This window comes from Crinia signifera, chromosome 7, assembly GCF_055691185.1.
Source record: "Crinia signifera chromosome 7, ASM5569118v1, whole genome shotgun sequence".
In the NCBI taxonomy this organism is placed as follows: Eukaryota; Metazoa; Chordata; class Amphibia; order Anura; family Myobatrachidae; genus Crinia; species Crinia signifera.
The window spans coordinates 192,479,063-192,496,611 of NC_139223.1; the positions used below are offsets into that span (position 1 = coordinate 192,479,063).

The following is a 17,549-nucleotide window of genomic DNA, read 5'->3' on the forward strand; positions in this document are numbered from 1 at the left end:
TGGCGTAACTATATAATTTGCGCCCCCCCCCCCGCCAAAAATTTTTCGGCGCCCCCGCCTCCATACCTGACAGAGCCGCATCTGCGGTCACTGTCCCGTCCAGTCTCCCGCTGCTCCAGTCTCCGCTGCGCTGCTGCCCGGCCGCATCTGTCTGTGGTCACTGTCCCGTCACTCGCTCCCGGCGCCGGCTCCTGCTGATAATGAAAAGTGACTCTTAGAAAATGGCTGCCAAAACTGTCTGCAATACGGGGGCAGCCATTTTCTAAGTGTCACTTTTCATTATCAGCAGGAGCCGGCGCCGGGAGCGAGTGACGGGACAGTGACCGAAGATGCGGCCGGGCAGCAGCGCAGCGGGTAACTATAGCACCGCAGCCCCCCCGGCGCCCATAGTTACTCTGCGCCTCCCCGCCACGGCGGGGGCTGCGGTGGCTTAGTTACGCCAGTGCACAGATCTGGTTGAACATCTGCAAATTTGCTGATGACTGAGACTGGATAGACGCAGCCCAGACACAGTGAGAACCCCTGTGCAAGTCTGCAAGTGATTTGCGGGAAATATCACTATTTGCTCTCCTGTTGCACATCCATATGCAATTCACTCACCATGCAATGATTTCCCCAGTCTGTGCAAGTCTGACCCTTCCACAACTCTGCGACAGAGACAGGCTGATCAGTGCCGGCGCTGACATCATACAACCTACCTTTAAACGCCAGGGCACTTCTGCCTTTTTTTCTGACATTGCCAGTTACTACCCACAAACGCTGACTTCCTGTCAGTCAAATTGCAAGGGCATTGCAATGAGATCTTTGCACACAGCTTAAGGGTCATATCAGTAAACTCTTTAGCTATTTGTCCTCTAGGACTTTATCAATTAGGTCCAGCCAAAGAATGTAGCGGGGATTTTTACTTGCAGTCTCATGAGCTTCGATAAAATCGGCGGCAAAAATGCACACTGTGGGTTTTATCAGATGGGGAAATCGATAGATTCCAGCACTTATTCTGGTGGACGCGCTCAGGTGCAAATTTGCATCCTTGCGAGTTTCACATGAACATACATTCGCATGCCAGTGGGAACCTCTCCCATCTTTTGATCGTCGCTGAGCATCGAATGATGGCGAAGGCGCAAGTATATGTCAGGGTGGTCCAGACCACCCTTACATATGTGCGCAGAATTGTAGGGAATTGGGCGGGCAGCTGGCATCTGGTTATGTCAGTTGTCCGCCCGAAACCTCCCCCCCCCCCCGCATGTGCGTCAGGGACAAATTAGCATGTGTACGCTCAGCATATCCATATGCTAATGGCCCAGCCCGCAACCCCACGCCCCTCTCCACCCCCCCGCTCGCAAGGCTGGGTGCGTGCACCCGGCGAACAAACTTTTTGCTGCGTTCGCACGCACCCAGTGTATACACATGTGCAGAAATGCTGCTGCGCGTACACAAAACATCGGTCCCTGTGGGAACGAGCGGCCACTGCGAATGAACCAGAATAAGGGCCATAATGTGGAGCATTCTATACATGGTAAAACCTGTGCCTAATTGGATATGCCCCTTAAATGCGGACAGATTCAGTATGCGTATCCTCCCAACTGTCCTGATTTTTGTGAGACCATTCCTTTTTTGGGCTGGCTGCAGTGTCCTGCGGCAAAGGGTGTGGGAGGGCCCCTGTCACTCGCTGCTCTCTCAAAACAGCAGTGCATAGATGCTGTGCGCCTCTATTCACGGGTGACAGAGGGACTGGAGACATGGCCAGCAGCTCACAGTGTGCCCCATAGTGACAAAAATGGGGGTGTGGCTCTCAATTGTGGCTTTCCCATGAGGTCCTGCCCCCTTTGCAGAGGCACCACCCTCTTTTAGGAGTCTTTATTTGTTTACATTTCGATGTCAGTGACGAGAGAAGCTGGACGCAGGCAGTGCACCCTGCCCCCGGTTGTCGTGCTCGAAGGGGGTTACACCAAAGTGCCAGCTCTTCTGTAGTTACAGGAGATGGGTGCTGCCGGGTGATATTCTCCTGCAGCACCCGACTCCTGTCATAGAAGAATAGTCTGCTAATACTGCCCATTCACCATCTCCAGAGAGGCTGGGTATTCCCCAAAAGTGATGCAAAAAGAAGCAAAAGAGTCCCCCGATGCCACACCCCCTTTCAAGGAGGCTGCACCTCTGGCAGTGGGAGTTTGATAGACAGTGTAAACGGGGTTTCAACGCTGGTTGTGGATTCATAAATCTACAGCATCTAGATGGACAGTCACTAGGTCGACAACAAAAGATTGACAAGTTCAAAAGGTTGAAAAGGTCAACATTTTTCAAATTTTTTGTGTATCGATGTTGACACCTGTCGACCTGGACCCTCAAATAGTGTAACGCGTACCCTCACATGGCTCGCTTTGCTCATCATGCTCTGCCCGTGACTTCATACCACACAGACTGCCCCCCCCCCCCCCCCCCCCAACAAATACAGATGGCTACCTAATGTTTCCTATTGGGTGGGCGAAGACAAGAGGCACTCAGCCACAGTCTCCCTGATGCATACCCCTATGATTACTGTCACACATAAACCTGTAACTCACTGCATAAAGTCTGTCTTATCGCAGTGGGGTAACACATGCTGACGCCCAGGCTGATCTATTGCAATTCCCTAACAACCTTGTCTGTCCTAGAGATGTCCATTAGCCCAGATAGCTTGTAGTAGAAAAATGTTTTGTAAAATGTTTGTTAGAATTTAGATGGGTTAGCATTATACTATACCCAGATCTGACTCTGTGAATCAGTGGTGCATAAAATATATATAAATAGCACACTGCAGTACACTGTGTGATCAGATCTCTAGGAGAGGGCTCCAATATATATAACCCAGCAATTGTGGGCAAAGTGATATATTTAGACTGATATACTCAGATCGACCAGGAGAGGGCGCAGAACAAACTATACATCTGCGAAATACCACTCCAAAGCCCGAAATTAATTATAACAATGTGTAACTCCTACTGATCACTGTGCCCTGTGTCAATAGGCTAAACAGCATTATACTATAAACTGGAATAGTGTGACAACAGGGTGTAACATCAGAGTCCTTACCGCTGAATAACAGCAACAACAAAACTCATTTTTCCATCAGGGCCACATAAAACGGACACTCGTGTAAATTTTTAAAACACATTTATTTTCTTCTCTTAGAACACACTATCTGTATTTGTGTATGTATTGTATGTGATTTTAACTTCTTCAAAATCTCAGATGTTTATGTAAAGTTCCCATACCCTGATATAGGGAATATTAGAATAAAAACCATTAAAAGTTATATTTTAAAGAAAAATTTCATGTGCGTTCCCACAAACAGCCCCTTCCTTCTTTTCCTGTAAAATGTATACATCCATGCTGTAGGGAACAGCACCCCCGTTCTTCATTAAAAAAATCTTTTTTGGGGTCTCCTTACCCTGTTTGGAATCAGGGATCCATTAATCCATTAGGTTGTGCGAACACACACCAACTCCTCACGGAGTAAAACCCCATGTGAAAAATTCCCTTATTAGCAAGGACAGCCCCTGCTCTACTCATCCCCTCCTATTGGACAGTGCATCCATTTGTCCCATCAGGATCTGTGCATGGCAAGCTAAGTGGTACACTCTATGGGGGTCCATGTGCTCATGTGCTGACATTGACACCATAAAAATGTGAAAAAGTCATGACGTTAAGGGGGCGTGTCATGCTCCACCCTGTGGGCGTGGCTAGTTACAGATATGGGCGTATATGCTTATTGTGCGATATTTCTAGATAACATTGTGAACTTTATTATGGGAAATTTAGCAAGTACTGATAATGACATTGCTGCCTGCATGATTGGATTTAACCCCTTTTCTTATAAATATGAAAGTCCCGGCATTGCCTTCTACACACGGTGGTGGTGAAGATTCTGCGGACAGAACCAATCTTTAGCTTATGAACAGCCTAGCCGCTAGTGACATTGCCAGGTAGGGGGACATGTTTCCTAACCATGCTTGGGACAATATAAGTTAAATTAAGGGTCAGCAGTACAGAACTGCCCCATAGTCCTTGTAAATGCCGGGGCTGGGTAGTGTCATTTAATACAGGATCGACTGAGTTTATTACTTCCAGTGAAACCATAAATTATAAAAGGTTTAGGGGGAAATTTACTAAGATGTGTATTCTACTTCACATGTGATGTTGCTATGGGCAACCAATCAGAATCTACTTCTTATTTAGCACCCTCTAGAACAGGGATGGGGAACCTTCGGCCCTCCAGCTGTTGTGGGACTACACATCTAAGCATGCCTTGTTACAGGTTTGCTATGTGGCCATGCTACAACTGTTGCAGGGCATGCTGGGATATGTAGTTCAACAACAGCCGGAGGGCTGAAGGATCCCCATCCCTGCTCTAGAAGATAGTGGATCGGATTGGTTGATCACATGTGAAGTAGAATACACATCTTAGTAAATTTCCCCCATAATGAGGTCACATAGCCTGTATAATACAGGGCTTTCTCACCTGGGTATAGTAGACTCAAATACTTTCTGAATTAGGAACACATTATACTGTATGTATGGAATCGGTACATCTGTCAGACCACACTTAGGTCTACAGTCATTAGGTCGACCCCACTAGGTCGACTGGCAGGAAGGTCAACATGGGCCAAGGTCGACATGACTTAAGGTCGAATTTGCATAAAGGTCGACATGAGGAAGGGCGACTGGTCATAAGGTCGACATGGGTTTTTCACTGTTTTTTGACCCGGATGTCGACACAGTCGACATGGACACAGTTGGCAATGAGAATCGGCCGCTCGCAATGCTTCGGGCACGGTGGCTCGCTTCGCTCGCCACAGCTTTAATAACCTCCTCCACACCCTAGTGGATGGTAGGGCATGAAATACTGCCTGTCGGCACATGTCGGCTCAAAAATCAGTGAAAAACCCCATGTCGACCTTATGACCAGTCGACCTTCCTCATGTCGACCTTTATGCAAATTAGACCTTAAGTCATGTCGACCTTGGCCCATGTCGACCTTAAGTCAGGTCGACCTTCCTGCCAGTCGACCTAGTGGGGTCGACCTAATGACTGTAGACCTAAGTTCATTCTAATAGATGACCGCTTCCCGTATGTATATATCTATCTGTCTGTGTGTCTAAGAAATATATATGTGTTTATGTGTGTTAAACCTTTTCTTTTTTTTTTTTCATTATTAAAGGTTAAGTATTAACTCAACTCCCGGAGGGAATTAACCCCTTCACTAAAACCAAGAAACTGATCAATCTGCCTAATTTCTGGGTCCCTAAGTGTTAATAGTTTCACATATCGTTACTTGCGCCATTTATTACAATAAAAATTACAATATAAAGAGAGTGCTTTGCCTACTTGCTCAAAAGCAACACCGGATTAGCGAACAGGATTTCCCCATGAGATGAATGGATAATGTACTAACTGATATATGCCCATTATTTACCAACCTAAAAAATGCTGGCCACACATCAGACCAACTTTCCTCCAATCATCCAACTAGTTGGTTGGTTGGACTGAAAATCTGGTACTGTATGGAAGCAAATGCCAATAAGCTATTTGCTCACAAACTCAGGAGAATGGACAAAAACATTCAGGGAAATTTTTAAATCAAATAGGTCCAACTATAGTACATTGTCTGAGTGACAGTTGTTGTCCATTTTCAGATTTGGGAAACAAATGACTTAATTACAAATTACATTTGCTCCCATCCAGTACCAGGTTTTTATTCCATCCAACCAACTAGTTGGATGGTTGGAGGAAAGTTGGTCTGATGTGTGGCCAGAGATTTGGACATTTGGAAGAGGAATGTGGGCGGTTCTACACTACAGCATAAAAGGGAATGTGATTCCACAGCATCATTCCCCAGGACAGCGAGTAAAGGAATGGTAAGAGTCTACTTACTGCTGAGTGATGAAACACTTATATCTGTATTATACATGTATTAATAAATGTTCTGCTATAGGAGGTGTCCGTGTACATTCTGCTGGTGGCCATGCTGGCCGGCCTTGTCACTGCTCGGGACTCATGTGGTGAGTCAAATCTATTAATATTTACATATATAGCGCATAATCTGTTATTCTGTCTGTCAGATATGAAGATGTTTCTACATTGTATTGATCCCTAAATTGTAACGTTCTCATCTTGGTACCAGCAAATATTAAGGGGTTCTACATACTTGGTCTGGCTGGGCTGCAGATGATTCTACCCTCTGTCCTAGATTGATTTGATATTGTCATAGGTAACAGCATTCTACATACTTGGTCTGGCTGGGCTGCAGATTATTACACCTCAGGTGCTGGATGTATTTAAATGCTTTGGTAATTGATCATTCTGCACACTGCTTTAGATATCAGAAATGTGTTATTGACAAACTTAATTTTGCAAGTTAAAAAGCAAATCTCTGTTGCCTATGTGAAGGGAGGAATATCTTATAACTCTTAATGACACATGCTATTTTGGAATACATGGATGTTTATGTAGGCAACTTTTATTACCATTCATTGTAGTAGGGGGGTTGGGATTGGGTGGGGCGAGTCCAATTAATGAGTGCAGATGCATTTAAAGATCATTACATAGGCTGTGTGCATGGGTTAGCTGAGTGCATCATTTTTAAAGTGCGGCATAATAAAAATATAACTGGCGTTATACTGGCGTTATACTGGCGTTATACTGGCGTTATACTGGCGTTATACTGGCGTTATACTGGCGTTACACTGAAGTGAAACAGAAGGACAGAAATAACAACTGAGAAAACCAAAGACTGCTTTGAGTGAGTTCAATTTATTCTCACGACATACTACCTCTGGCTGCTTAATCTGGCTACTCAACCATAATATCATAATTTTTACATCTGCAAACAACTTTTACTATCACTGTTAATAATTGTATTTGCACTGTGAGTTTTGTAAATGCCCAGCTGTACCTCTAATGACTTCACCTGTCCTGCTCTTCCATTGATTTTAGGTGTCCCCCAAAATTTTATTCTTGGCCCTCTTCTCTATCTCTATACGTCCTCTATGGGTGAGCTTATTTGCTCACTCGCCTTCCACGATCACATCTATGCTGATAACACTGAAATCTACCGCTCCTTTCCTGACCGCTCTCCCTCTATCCTCTCTCATATCTCCAACTGTCTCTCTGCTGTCTACTCTTGGATGACCCAGCTCATTTTCAGACTTAAAATATCAAGGACTAAGCTGACCTCTTTCCACCCTCCTGCATAAAACCCGACCATCTCTCATCCTAACCTACTGTTTATGCTCACCTCTTTCCCTTCTGTGTCACCCCTGTCTGTCTAACCCTCCCTTTTTAGAATGTAAGCTCTCACGAGCAGGGGCCTCTCTCCTCATGTGCCTTTCTTAGAATATATAAACCTCTGCCACCCTGATGATTGCTTCAGTGTCCTGTCCCCTGATGCAACTATCCGTATTAACCATGTACTTGTCCTAAACTGTCTTGTGCTGTAATTCGTTATGTGTTTTTGCTAATAACTATACTCTGTAAAGCGCTGTGGAATATGTATGCGCTATATAAGAAACTGTAAATAAATAAATAAGGGGTAAATTTCCTAAAATTGGAGATCTATTGAAGATAATAGATTGTATCCCATAGATGTTTGCCCATAGCAACATCCCATCTTGAGAATGACTCACATCTGTGTAAATTTACCCCTAAGTATCCCCAAAATGTAACAATGCAGTCCCTACTTTTCCAGCATCAGCCACATCTAATGTCATATGGGCTACCTTCACATGATATTTTGGGTGAGGTATCTGACCTCGCCTGTGATTTCGGCACAGCAGGTGTTACCATATAGGCAAGTGGCTTGCATAGAAATATAGATATTATTTTATACCATCTTTAATGTAATGTGATTTTAACCATAGTATATATTATGTATGTGTATATATAAAAGTAGGAATAGCTTAATAATTAGGATATCATAGTTTAATGTTTAGACATTGTAGTATAGCTTGTGTTTTACTAAATAATATGAATGACCACTTTGTAACATATCAAATGCAACTGAATTAATTTAGGAGACAAAATATCTAAGGCATGCTAATTAGCAGATAGAGATGTTGATTCCCCCAGTTCCATACATCCTTATTAACCAAGTATAAATAAAGTAATGTACCATATATACTCGAGTATAAGCCTACTTTTTCAGAACAGTTTTTTATGCTGAAAAAGCCCCCCTCGGCTTATACTCGAGTGAGGGTCCCACTAGAGTCAATAAGTTTTCCCAGTTTTTTTGTTGTAAAATTAGGTGCCTCGGCTTATATTCGGGTCGACTTATACTCGAGTATATACGGTACTTACCACCCCAGGATGCAAATAACAGAACCAGGGCCGGTGCTAGGGGGTTCGGCGCCCACCCAAACTATAAATTTGCGCCCACCCAAACTTTACAAAGGGAGGGGTGTGGCCACACAATGCTCCCACTCCAAATTACACTACACAGTAGCACTATCTTATTCAGGTGCCGTAACTAGCCATTTTGGTGCCATGTGTGAAAAGCGCAAAATTGTAGAAGCGTGGCTTCATGGGGAATTGGCGTGGTCACCTAAAAGTAACAATAACACCATAATCCCCATAACACATTATGCTTCACACCTCAAAGCCCATAACACATTATAGTAACCACACACAGTAATGCACATTATTCGTAATGCCACACATCATGATGCCCCTTGCACAATATGCAGAACCCCATAATGCTCATTACACATTATGCCACACACTGTAATTCCCCGGTACTTGTGAGTTATCCGGGCTCCCGATTTTTTGATTGTATGCCTTAAGTTAAGGCATACAATCCGATGCGATACGATATCGCATCGCATCCGACCATCGGATGCGATGACCCGATTTTTCCATAGGAATCAATGTTAAAATGATTCCTATGGAAAAAGGGGTCCTTTTCATACCCCTACTATCCAAGTGGGCATGGAGTTGGATATAAACCTGTGGCGAGCGTAGCGAGCCACCGAGCCCGAAGCGTGGCGAGCGAAGCGAGCCCCGCGAGGGGACGGTATTCCGTGTCCCCTCGCGGGGCTCGCTACGCTCGTCGGGCTCGGTGGCTCGCTACGCTCGCCACAGGTTTATATCCAACTCCATGCCCACTTGGATAGTAGGGGTATGAAAAGGACCCCTTTTTCCCATTGAATTCCATGTTAAAATGGACTCAGTCCATTTTAACATTGATTCCTATGGAAAAATCGGGGCATCGCATCCGATGGTCGCATGCGATGCGATGCGATGTCCCGATCCGACCCGATTTTAAAATCGGACGCCCGGATAACTCACAAGTACCAATTCCCCTTACATAATATGCCATGCAGTATAATGCCCATATGACATTGACACACATTATGCTACACATAATGCCCCGAGTACCCCTGCATATGCAGTGAGAGACGACATCAGAAGCGAGATGGACCAAGGAATGGGCTGGAGTGAGAGGCTGACAGTAAACATGGTAGCTATGAATGTTCGTTTATGGGTATAGGTATAATTTATGTCAGTATCGTAGCAGTCTAAGTCTGTCAATTGTCTAATGTTGTTTTATGTAATATAAGCAAGGAGGTATATGTGTGTGTGTGTGTGTGTGTGTATATGTATATATATATATATCATATACATCAATTACTGTGTTCATGTATTCTGTAATGGTTTGTGTTGCCTGTAAATAAATATCAGACTTGAACTCTTGTGAAAAGTACTCTGCGTATTGTAAAGTCTATTAGAATATAATTGCAGCTGTCAAATATGTTATTACAGTATATCAATACAAGATATAATAATATATATTTTATATAATATCTCAATAACTATTATTGGGATAAGAGATATATGATTCCTAAAACTCAACACAGGAAGTACAGTAAAATGATCATAATGCGATCAGTCTGCTTCTCGCTGATGACCGGGATGAGCTCCCGTCAGAGTCACTGTCCCAGCAATCAGGAATAATACATCAGGGCAAATACATATTCTGAAGGTTTTCTAAAGGATTCTTTATTTCGGTGGGCTGGGCTCACATAATAATGAATATGTCCCTATACCACTTTCTCTTTACTTCAGGGTTGCCTACATTTAGCCTGTCCTCTCAGGGAGAGGGCAACCAGAAGGGAGCACGGCCGTAATGCGTGCTGTGAAAGCAGTGGTGTAGCTAGGTGCCACGGTGCCCGGAACAAAGGCATGTTTTGCGCCCCCCCATTTGCAGAGGCGTAGGGAGGGCGGAGCTACCGGAGCTCATGCTCCGGGCGGCTATTGGTCGAATGGCGCCGCCGGCCCGCCCCCCCTCCGCAAATGATCCCTGCGTAAGGGATCATACTAATAGTGGTAACGGCGGGCAGCGGGCAGCGTGCGCGGCAGCTGCCCTGCCCGGCGCCTGCCTCCTGCCCTGCTCGCCCGGCGTTCCCTGCCGCCAAGCGCACCGTCCGGGCGGCTGACTCCAGTCCACTCCTCTCTCCTGTCTAAATTGCTGCTGCTGCTCGGTCCGGCTTCCGGGCAGCGCAGCGCAGCAGCACTCGACTCCTCCCAGAACCTGTCACCTGAGTCCCTTCTCCCTGGCTACAGCAGCGTGAACACTTAACAGCCTTCCCAAACGCTGGCTGTGGCCTAGAGGAGGAGAAGTTTTTCAAGGTGATTTCTTTGATTTTTATTTAAAGCTAATTAATGATTTAAAAAAACTTAGTAATAAACTTGTGGTTTGGGGGATTCGTGGGGCCGGGAGGGGGGGAGGGAAGGGGAGAGGGGGGGGGGGGGTTGGAATCTCTCTGGCTGCTGCTGTCACCCCAGGTATATTTATTTACAGCTGTCAGCATCTTATATAGCGCAGCAGATTCCGTTACAGTGTCTTATATAGCGCAGCAGATTCCGTTACAGTGTCTTATATAGCGCAGCAGATTCCGTTACGCTGTCTTATATAGCGCAGCAGATTCCGTTACGCTGTCTTATATAGCGCAGCAGATTCCGTTACGCTGTCTTATATAGCGCAGCAGATTCCGTTACAGCGTCTTATATAGCGCAGCAGATTCCGTTACAGCGTCTTATATAGCGCAGCAGATTCCGTTACAGTGTCTTATATAGCGCAGCAGATTCCGTTACAGTGTCTTATATAGCGCAGCAGATTCTGTTACAGCGTCTTATATAGCGCAGCAGATTCAGTTACAGTGTCTTATATAGCGCAGCAGATTCAGTTACAGTGTCTTATATAGCGCAGCAGATTCAGTTACAGTGTCTTATATAGCGCAGCAGATTCCGTTAGTGTCTTATATAGCGCAGCAGATTCCGTTACAGCTTCTTATATAGCGCAGCAGATTCCGTTACAGCTTCTTATATAGCGCAGCAGATTCCGTTACAGTGTCTTATATAGCGCAGCAGATTCAGTTGCAGTGTCTTATATAGCGCAGCAGATTCCGTTACACTGTCTTATATAACGCAGCAGATTCCGTTACAGTGTCCTATATAGCGCAGCAGTTTCCGTTACAGTGGCTTATATAGCGCAGAAGATTCCGTTACAGTGTCTTATATAGCGTAGCAGATTCCGTTACAGTGTCTTATATAACCCAGCAGATTCTGTTACAGTGTCTTTTATAGTGCAGCAAATTCCGTTACAGTGCCTTATATAGCGCAGCAGATTTCGTTACAGTGTCTTATATAGCGCAGCAGATTCCGTTGCAGTGTCTTATATAGCGCAGCAGATTCCGTTACACTGTCTTATATAGCGCAGCAGTTTCCGTTAGTGTCTTATAGCGCAGAAGATTCCGTTAGTGTCGTATATAGCGCAGCAGATTCCGTTGCAGTGTCTTATTTAGCGCAGCATATTCTGTTACACTGTCTTATATAGCGCAGAAGATTCTGTTACAGTGTCTTATATAGCGCAGCAGATTCCGTTACAGTGTATTATATAACGCAGCAGATTCCGTTACAGTGTCTTATATAGTGCAGCAGATTCCGTTAGTGTCTTATATAGTGCAGCAGATTCCGTTAGTGTCTTATATAGTGTCTTATTTTTAAGTTTTTTCTTTTCAAATGTAACATGCCAACACATGTTAGCCACGCCCCCAATTCATTACGGGGGGGGGGGGGCGCGAAATATGCCCCTGCTCCGGGCACCTAGCTACACCGCTGCCCATTTGTAGTAAGCGGGGCGCAGCCTAACCTTATACCACACACCATAATGCACATTGAACATTTTAACGGGGCGAACGTTGTAATACCCATTACACATGGAGTGCAAGTAGAGTGCCCCAGGGTTCGGTTTTGGGGCCCATTTAGTTTAACATTTTTTTTAACGTTATTGGGAAACAGTTACTCAGCAATGTATCAATCTTTGCGGACGATACAAAACTTAGCAAAGTCATCAAATCATCAGAAGATGTCACCATGCTTCAAAATGATCTAGATGAGTGGGCAAAAAAATGGAATATGAGGTTCAATGTAGATAAATGCAAGGTTATGCACCTTGGGAGACACAACCAGTGCAAGTTACAAACTTAGCGGAGAGGAACTGGGTAATTCCATACTTGACAAGGATCTAGGAGTCCAAATAGACAGCAAACTAGGATGTAGTGCCCATTGTAATGTAGCTACAAAAAAGGCCAACAAAATTTGGGTATGTATTAAGAGGGGAATGGAAACTAGGGACTCAAGGGTAATTATGCCACTATATAAAGCATTGGTGAGACCTCACCTCGAGTACGGAGTACAGTTCTGGGCCCCACACTATAAAAAGGACATCATAGAATTAGAAAAAGTCCAAAGGCGAGCAACAAAGCTTATTAGGGGAATGGAGAATTTAAGCTACGGGGAGAGATTAAGCAATTTGGGACTATTTACATTAGAAAAGAGACGTTTAATGGGGGACATGCTTAACATGTACAAGTATATCAAGGGCCAATATAAGGAACGGTCACGCACCCTCTTTTCTACTAGAAAGGAATCTAGGACGCGAGGGCATGAGTATAGATTAGAAGAAAAAAAGATTTCATTCAGCTAGTAGAAAGAAGTTCTTTACGGTCAGAAAGTCAAACTCTGGAACTCTCTTCCCAGAGAGGTGGTAACGGCTGGCTCATTAAATGCGTTCAAGGCAAAGTTGGACAAACATTTACTGGAGAAAAACATCCATGGGTAAAAATAAGAAATATTATTTGTCTGTAAAATACCAGAACCTACCAAATCAGCAATGGATATCTATACCAGGTTGAACTAGATGGACGCAAGTCTTTTTTCAGCCTTACCTACTATGTAACACATAACGCCACATGCTGTAATGCCCATTACACATAAGGTGCAAGGTGTCTTAATACAATTCAGCCTGCTGCACCCTTCACCCCCCTCCTACACACACACACAATAGTGGGTAGATGCAGTGTCGGATGGAGAAGCACAGTGTGGCAGGGAGAGTAATTGTGAGAGGGAAGAAGGGGATACTGGGCTAGGGCAGTCGGTGAGATGGTGGGGAATGTTAGGCTAGAATGGAGGACACTGAGGGAATAGGGGACTCTAGGCAGGATGGGAGGGGGGTATTACTGTGACAGGCAAGTTGGTGGTTTCTAGTTGCAGGGGCGGTGAAATGGGTGTAGTGGGTTGGTTAGGGAAGACAGGGAGACACTGGGACACTGTGGATGGGATGGGGAGGGGGGTCAGTAACAGTAGACTATAATCCGTCAGTGCTGTGCAGGGTTCTCATCAGAGTTTCAGGCTTCCTCACAGGCCTCTAGTTTTTTCAGATCCTGGGCTCCCCATCTCTCCCACATACCTGCACAGGTTTCACAGATCTGTCCTCCTGTACCCGGCTCCCTATGGTGGCAGCCTTCATCCCTCCTTCACCCATCAGTCTGTGGCACTATACCGATCTGTTTGGCACAATACTAGTCACAGTGCATGCTGACACATCTATGGAACCATGGTGTCAAATTAGGTGGACAAAATAAATGAATGAAGCAGCAATAAGAGGACCACACAGGTGGGTGTTGGAGGTGGGTTAATTTGCACCCATGGGGGGAGGGGGATAGGAAGAGGGTCACTCACCACTTGTAGCACCCCTCTGTCACCTCCAACATAAAGTTGATCCGGGTCCCCCGGGTGAAAAGCAGCAGTTTGGGGATGTTGAGTTTGGAAGAGTAGGAGGCGTGCAACCCCCCCCACCCAGGAGGACACCCAGCACCCACACAGCCAGGTGCCCCATGTCTGCCAGCAGTGCTCCTGGGGTCTTCTTAGTCCTACAAGTACCAACACTGTTTTTTGTAGTGGCCCAGCTTTCAATCTCCTCCAGGTGACCCTGTGGGCTACAGAACCCTGCACCTCAGTGACCAGCTGTCTGATGCGTGATAATAATCCGGGTGTCTTGTTCACCGGCGGGGAATGTCACAGCGTTTGCATGGAGCCGTTTTCCGCAAGTACCGTACAGATCATGGTGAGCAGGAGGCAGGCTGCTTGTTATCAGCTCCCGCCGGCCGCCATGTGAATTATGTGCAGCAGCAGCGTCCCCTCCTCCACTCACACTGCTATCCGACTCGGAGGAAGAGAGGGAGGAGGCGGGTGCTGCTGTACACAGGCACACACATACCGCACTGTGATAACGTGCTGCTGCCACCGAGCCCGCCTACAGCCTGTGTCAGCGCTACATGGCAGCACAAAGGTATTGCTGTACGGTGGCGTTGGCACCGCGGCAGTCAGTTGGACAGGTCAGAGGGGACCAGGAGCGCAGCACTACAGATCGGTAACACAGATCCGATCTGCGGTGGGGGGGTGAGCCCTTTCATGGCGCAATGCGAGGTGACATCACCTGGAGCTTGAGCTCCACCGTAGCTACACTTTAGTGTGAAAGGGGTGGGACAGGAGGCAGTGATCAAAAACTGAGCCTTGTTTAGGGGTGTGGCCATGCCCCCGCTGTGAAACGTGGGTGCAGGCATTGCACAGTAGTGGGGGCGGGGTCACGATGATGTGATTCGCAGCATCAAGTCCCTGTGGACCCCCTGCTGAGGGGATTGTGGGAGGCTGGCAGGATTGCAGGGGACTTGCACACCTTCCTGGGGGACCAGTAGGCTGACCTGATTTTGAGCCTCCCAGCTATTCCTGGTGGGTAGGTAAGTATGCTTTTCTTTCTCTCCAATTTTATCCCTGTTTTTCGGGAGCCTCTTGGCCATTCCGGGAGAGCATGTAAGTATGGCTAAAGTATTGATAGGCTACAGAAAAGAGTAATCTGTTTCAAACTACTGTGTCACTAATGAAATACCTGATTAAAAAGATAAGTCTTGAGCCTGTACTTGAAGGTGTCTGGAGTTTACTGCTTAAGGAAGCGAGTTCCAAAGAATTGGAGCTGCTAAACTAAAGACTCAACCCCCAAATGAAGTATGAGAAGTTCAAGATAATAGGGCCCATACACCAAACAGCTATTGTCATACAGGGGCAAAACAATACCTCAAAAGTTAGTGTGGGGTTCATGTAGAGTCTCATGATCTGTTCTTTTGTGGAAAATACAGATTTGTCAACAGCTCAAACGGTACTCTAGCCTGCAGTGATCATGGTCATTCCTATGGACCTAGCCCCAGGATGATCATGAGGTGTACATTTCTACTAGATGAGAATTACAGTTTGTCCAAATTATTTTACTTCAATAACTTTGCTTACTCCAGTGGTGTCAAACTCATGGCCCTCCAACTGTTGTTAAACTACACTTCCCAGCATGCCCTACCACAGATGTTAAATAATGGATTGCTAAAACTGTGGCAGGGCATGCTGGGATGTGTAGTTCCACAACAGCTGGAGGGCCATGAGTTTGACACCACTGGCTTACACTACCGTTCAAAAGTTTGCAGTCACTTGTTTTTTAAAGAAAAGCACTTTTTTTTTTTTTTTTTTTTTCAATGAAGTTAACATTGAATTAAATAGAAATACACTCTATACAATGACTATACTAGCTGCAAATGTCTGACTTTTAAAGGAATATCTATATAGGTGAATAGAGGCACATTTCTAGAAACCATCACTCCAGTGTTCTAATGGTTCATTGTGTTTGCTAATTGTGTTAGAACTTAGAAGACCAATGGATGATTAGAAAACCCTTGTGCAATTATCTTAGCATAGCTGAAAATGGGTTTGCTTGTTATTCCTTTAAGCTAGTTGAGTATCACATTTGTGGGTTGGATTATACTCTCAAAATGTCCAGAAAAGGAGAACTCTCGTGAAATTCAAAAGGCTATTCTTGTTCTTAGAAATGAAGGCTATTCCATGCGAGAAATTGCCAAGAAACTAAACATTTGCTACAACAGTGTGTACTACTCCCTTCAGTGAACAGCACAAACAGGCTCTAACCAGAGCAGAAAGAGAAGTGGGAGGCCCTGGTGAACAACTGAGCAATAATACAAGTACATTAGTCGTTTGTTTGAGAAATAGATGCTTCACAGGTCCTCAACTGGCCGCTTCATTAAATGGTACCCACAAAATATCTATTCTCTGAAGGGAGTAGTACAGACTGTTGTAGGAAATGTTCAGTTTTTAGGGGTTTTAGGAAATATTTAATCTTAATAAAAAAGAATGATTCATGTGTAGGGCCATATATCCACATACTGTTGGGAATCCCTTTAGAAGTACATCCTGGTCCTTTTATATGTGACTTCAGTCTTTTACAACCAGTCATGAAGGCCGGAGCCTTGCTCCCCAACTTTCTGTAACATCTAACATTTATTATATATTATTAGATAACCCCGCCCTTCATGAGAAGAAGCTGAGCATCCTCAATCTACTGGCCTGCTGGAATGAGGATTCTGATTGTTTCAGCAAATCAAACATTAATAAGTATCGGAGCTGCAAAGAAATTAAGCAGGCTCACTATGGTGCCAAAGGTGAGTAATGTGCAGGGGCAGATTGAGAGGGAAAACCGGGTATGATGAAGGGGGTGGGATACTTCCTCCTCAAAGGTACAATCACAGCCTTCCTTGAATCTTTTGCTTCAAATGTATCTGCAAACAGGGCCTGAATAACCAATAAATAGGGCGCCAGGACTGCGGGGGGGGTTGGGGGGGAGGGGGAAGCGGGGTGTTGCAGGTGACAGCTAAGGAATACAATTAATGCACTAATTTATTCCATGCTTGCCAGCTATCACCCGTCCTGATGTACTGTGATGGATAAAGTTCTTAAGGTGACTGATGGAACCATTACTTTATGTACATTGTGCTACAGCGCCAGCTGGGCAGCCTAAAGCCAAAGTCTCCTTCACACACCACAAGCTTTAGATCATACATGCCAGTTGTATAACCTTCATTACCTACACATGGGCAGTATGACTGGCGAGTCCCTGAGCGCCCATACACGTGTGTTTGGCAGCATTACAAGGGGAGCTACATGTGTATTAGCCTAGGGCACCTGGATCCTTTAGTCAGGCCCATCTATGTAGTTATGCTTATGCTGGTGCTAAAGGAGGGAACATTTGTGCAACGACTGAGACACCCACCTTCAGTGTCTACAGGTGCTGCAATCTTGCTTTGTGTGTCTTTACCATCAGTTGCACGATTGAAACTTGCACC

At 45.3% G+C, this 17,549-nt stretch overlaps 1 protein-coding gene across 1 annotated transcript in view; it reads left to right on the forward strand.

The window, feature by feature from the left end:
• Positions 1–5,873: 5,873 nt before the first annotated feature.
• Positions 5,874–17,549, forward strand: part of LOC146020999 (intelectin-1-like) — a 37,462-nt gene continuing 25,786 nt past the window's right edge. The window contains exons 1-3 of the mRNA XM_083154754.1: positions 5,874–5,894; positions 5,972–6,038; positions 16,725–16,868. Coding sequence (XP_083010880.1) covers positions 5,892–5,894; positions 5,972–6,038; positions 16,725–16,868 — 214 coding nt within the window. The 5' untranslated portion in view covers positions 5,874–5,891. The remainder of the gene's footprint in view (positions 5,895–5,971; positions 6,039–16,724; positions 16,869–17,549) is intronic.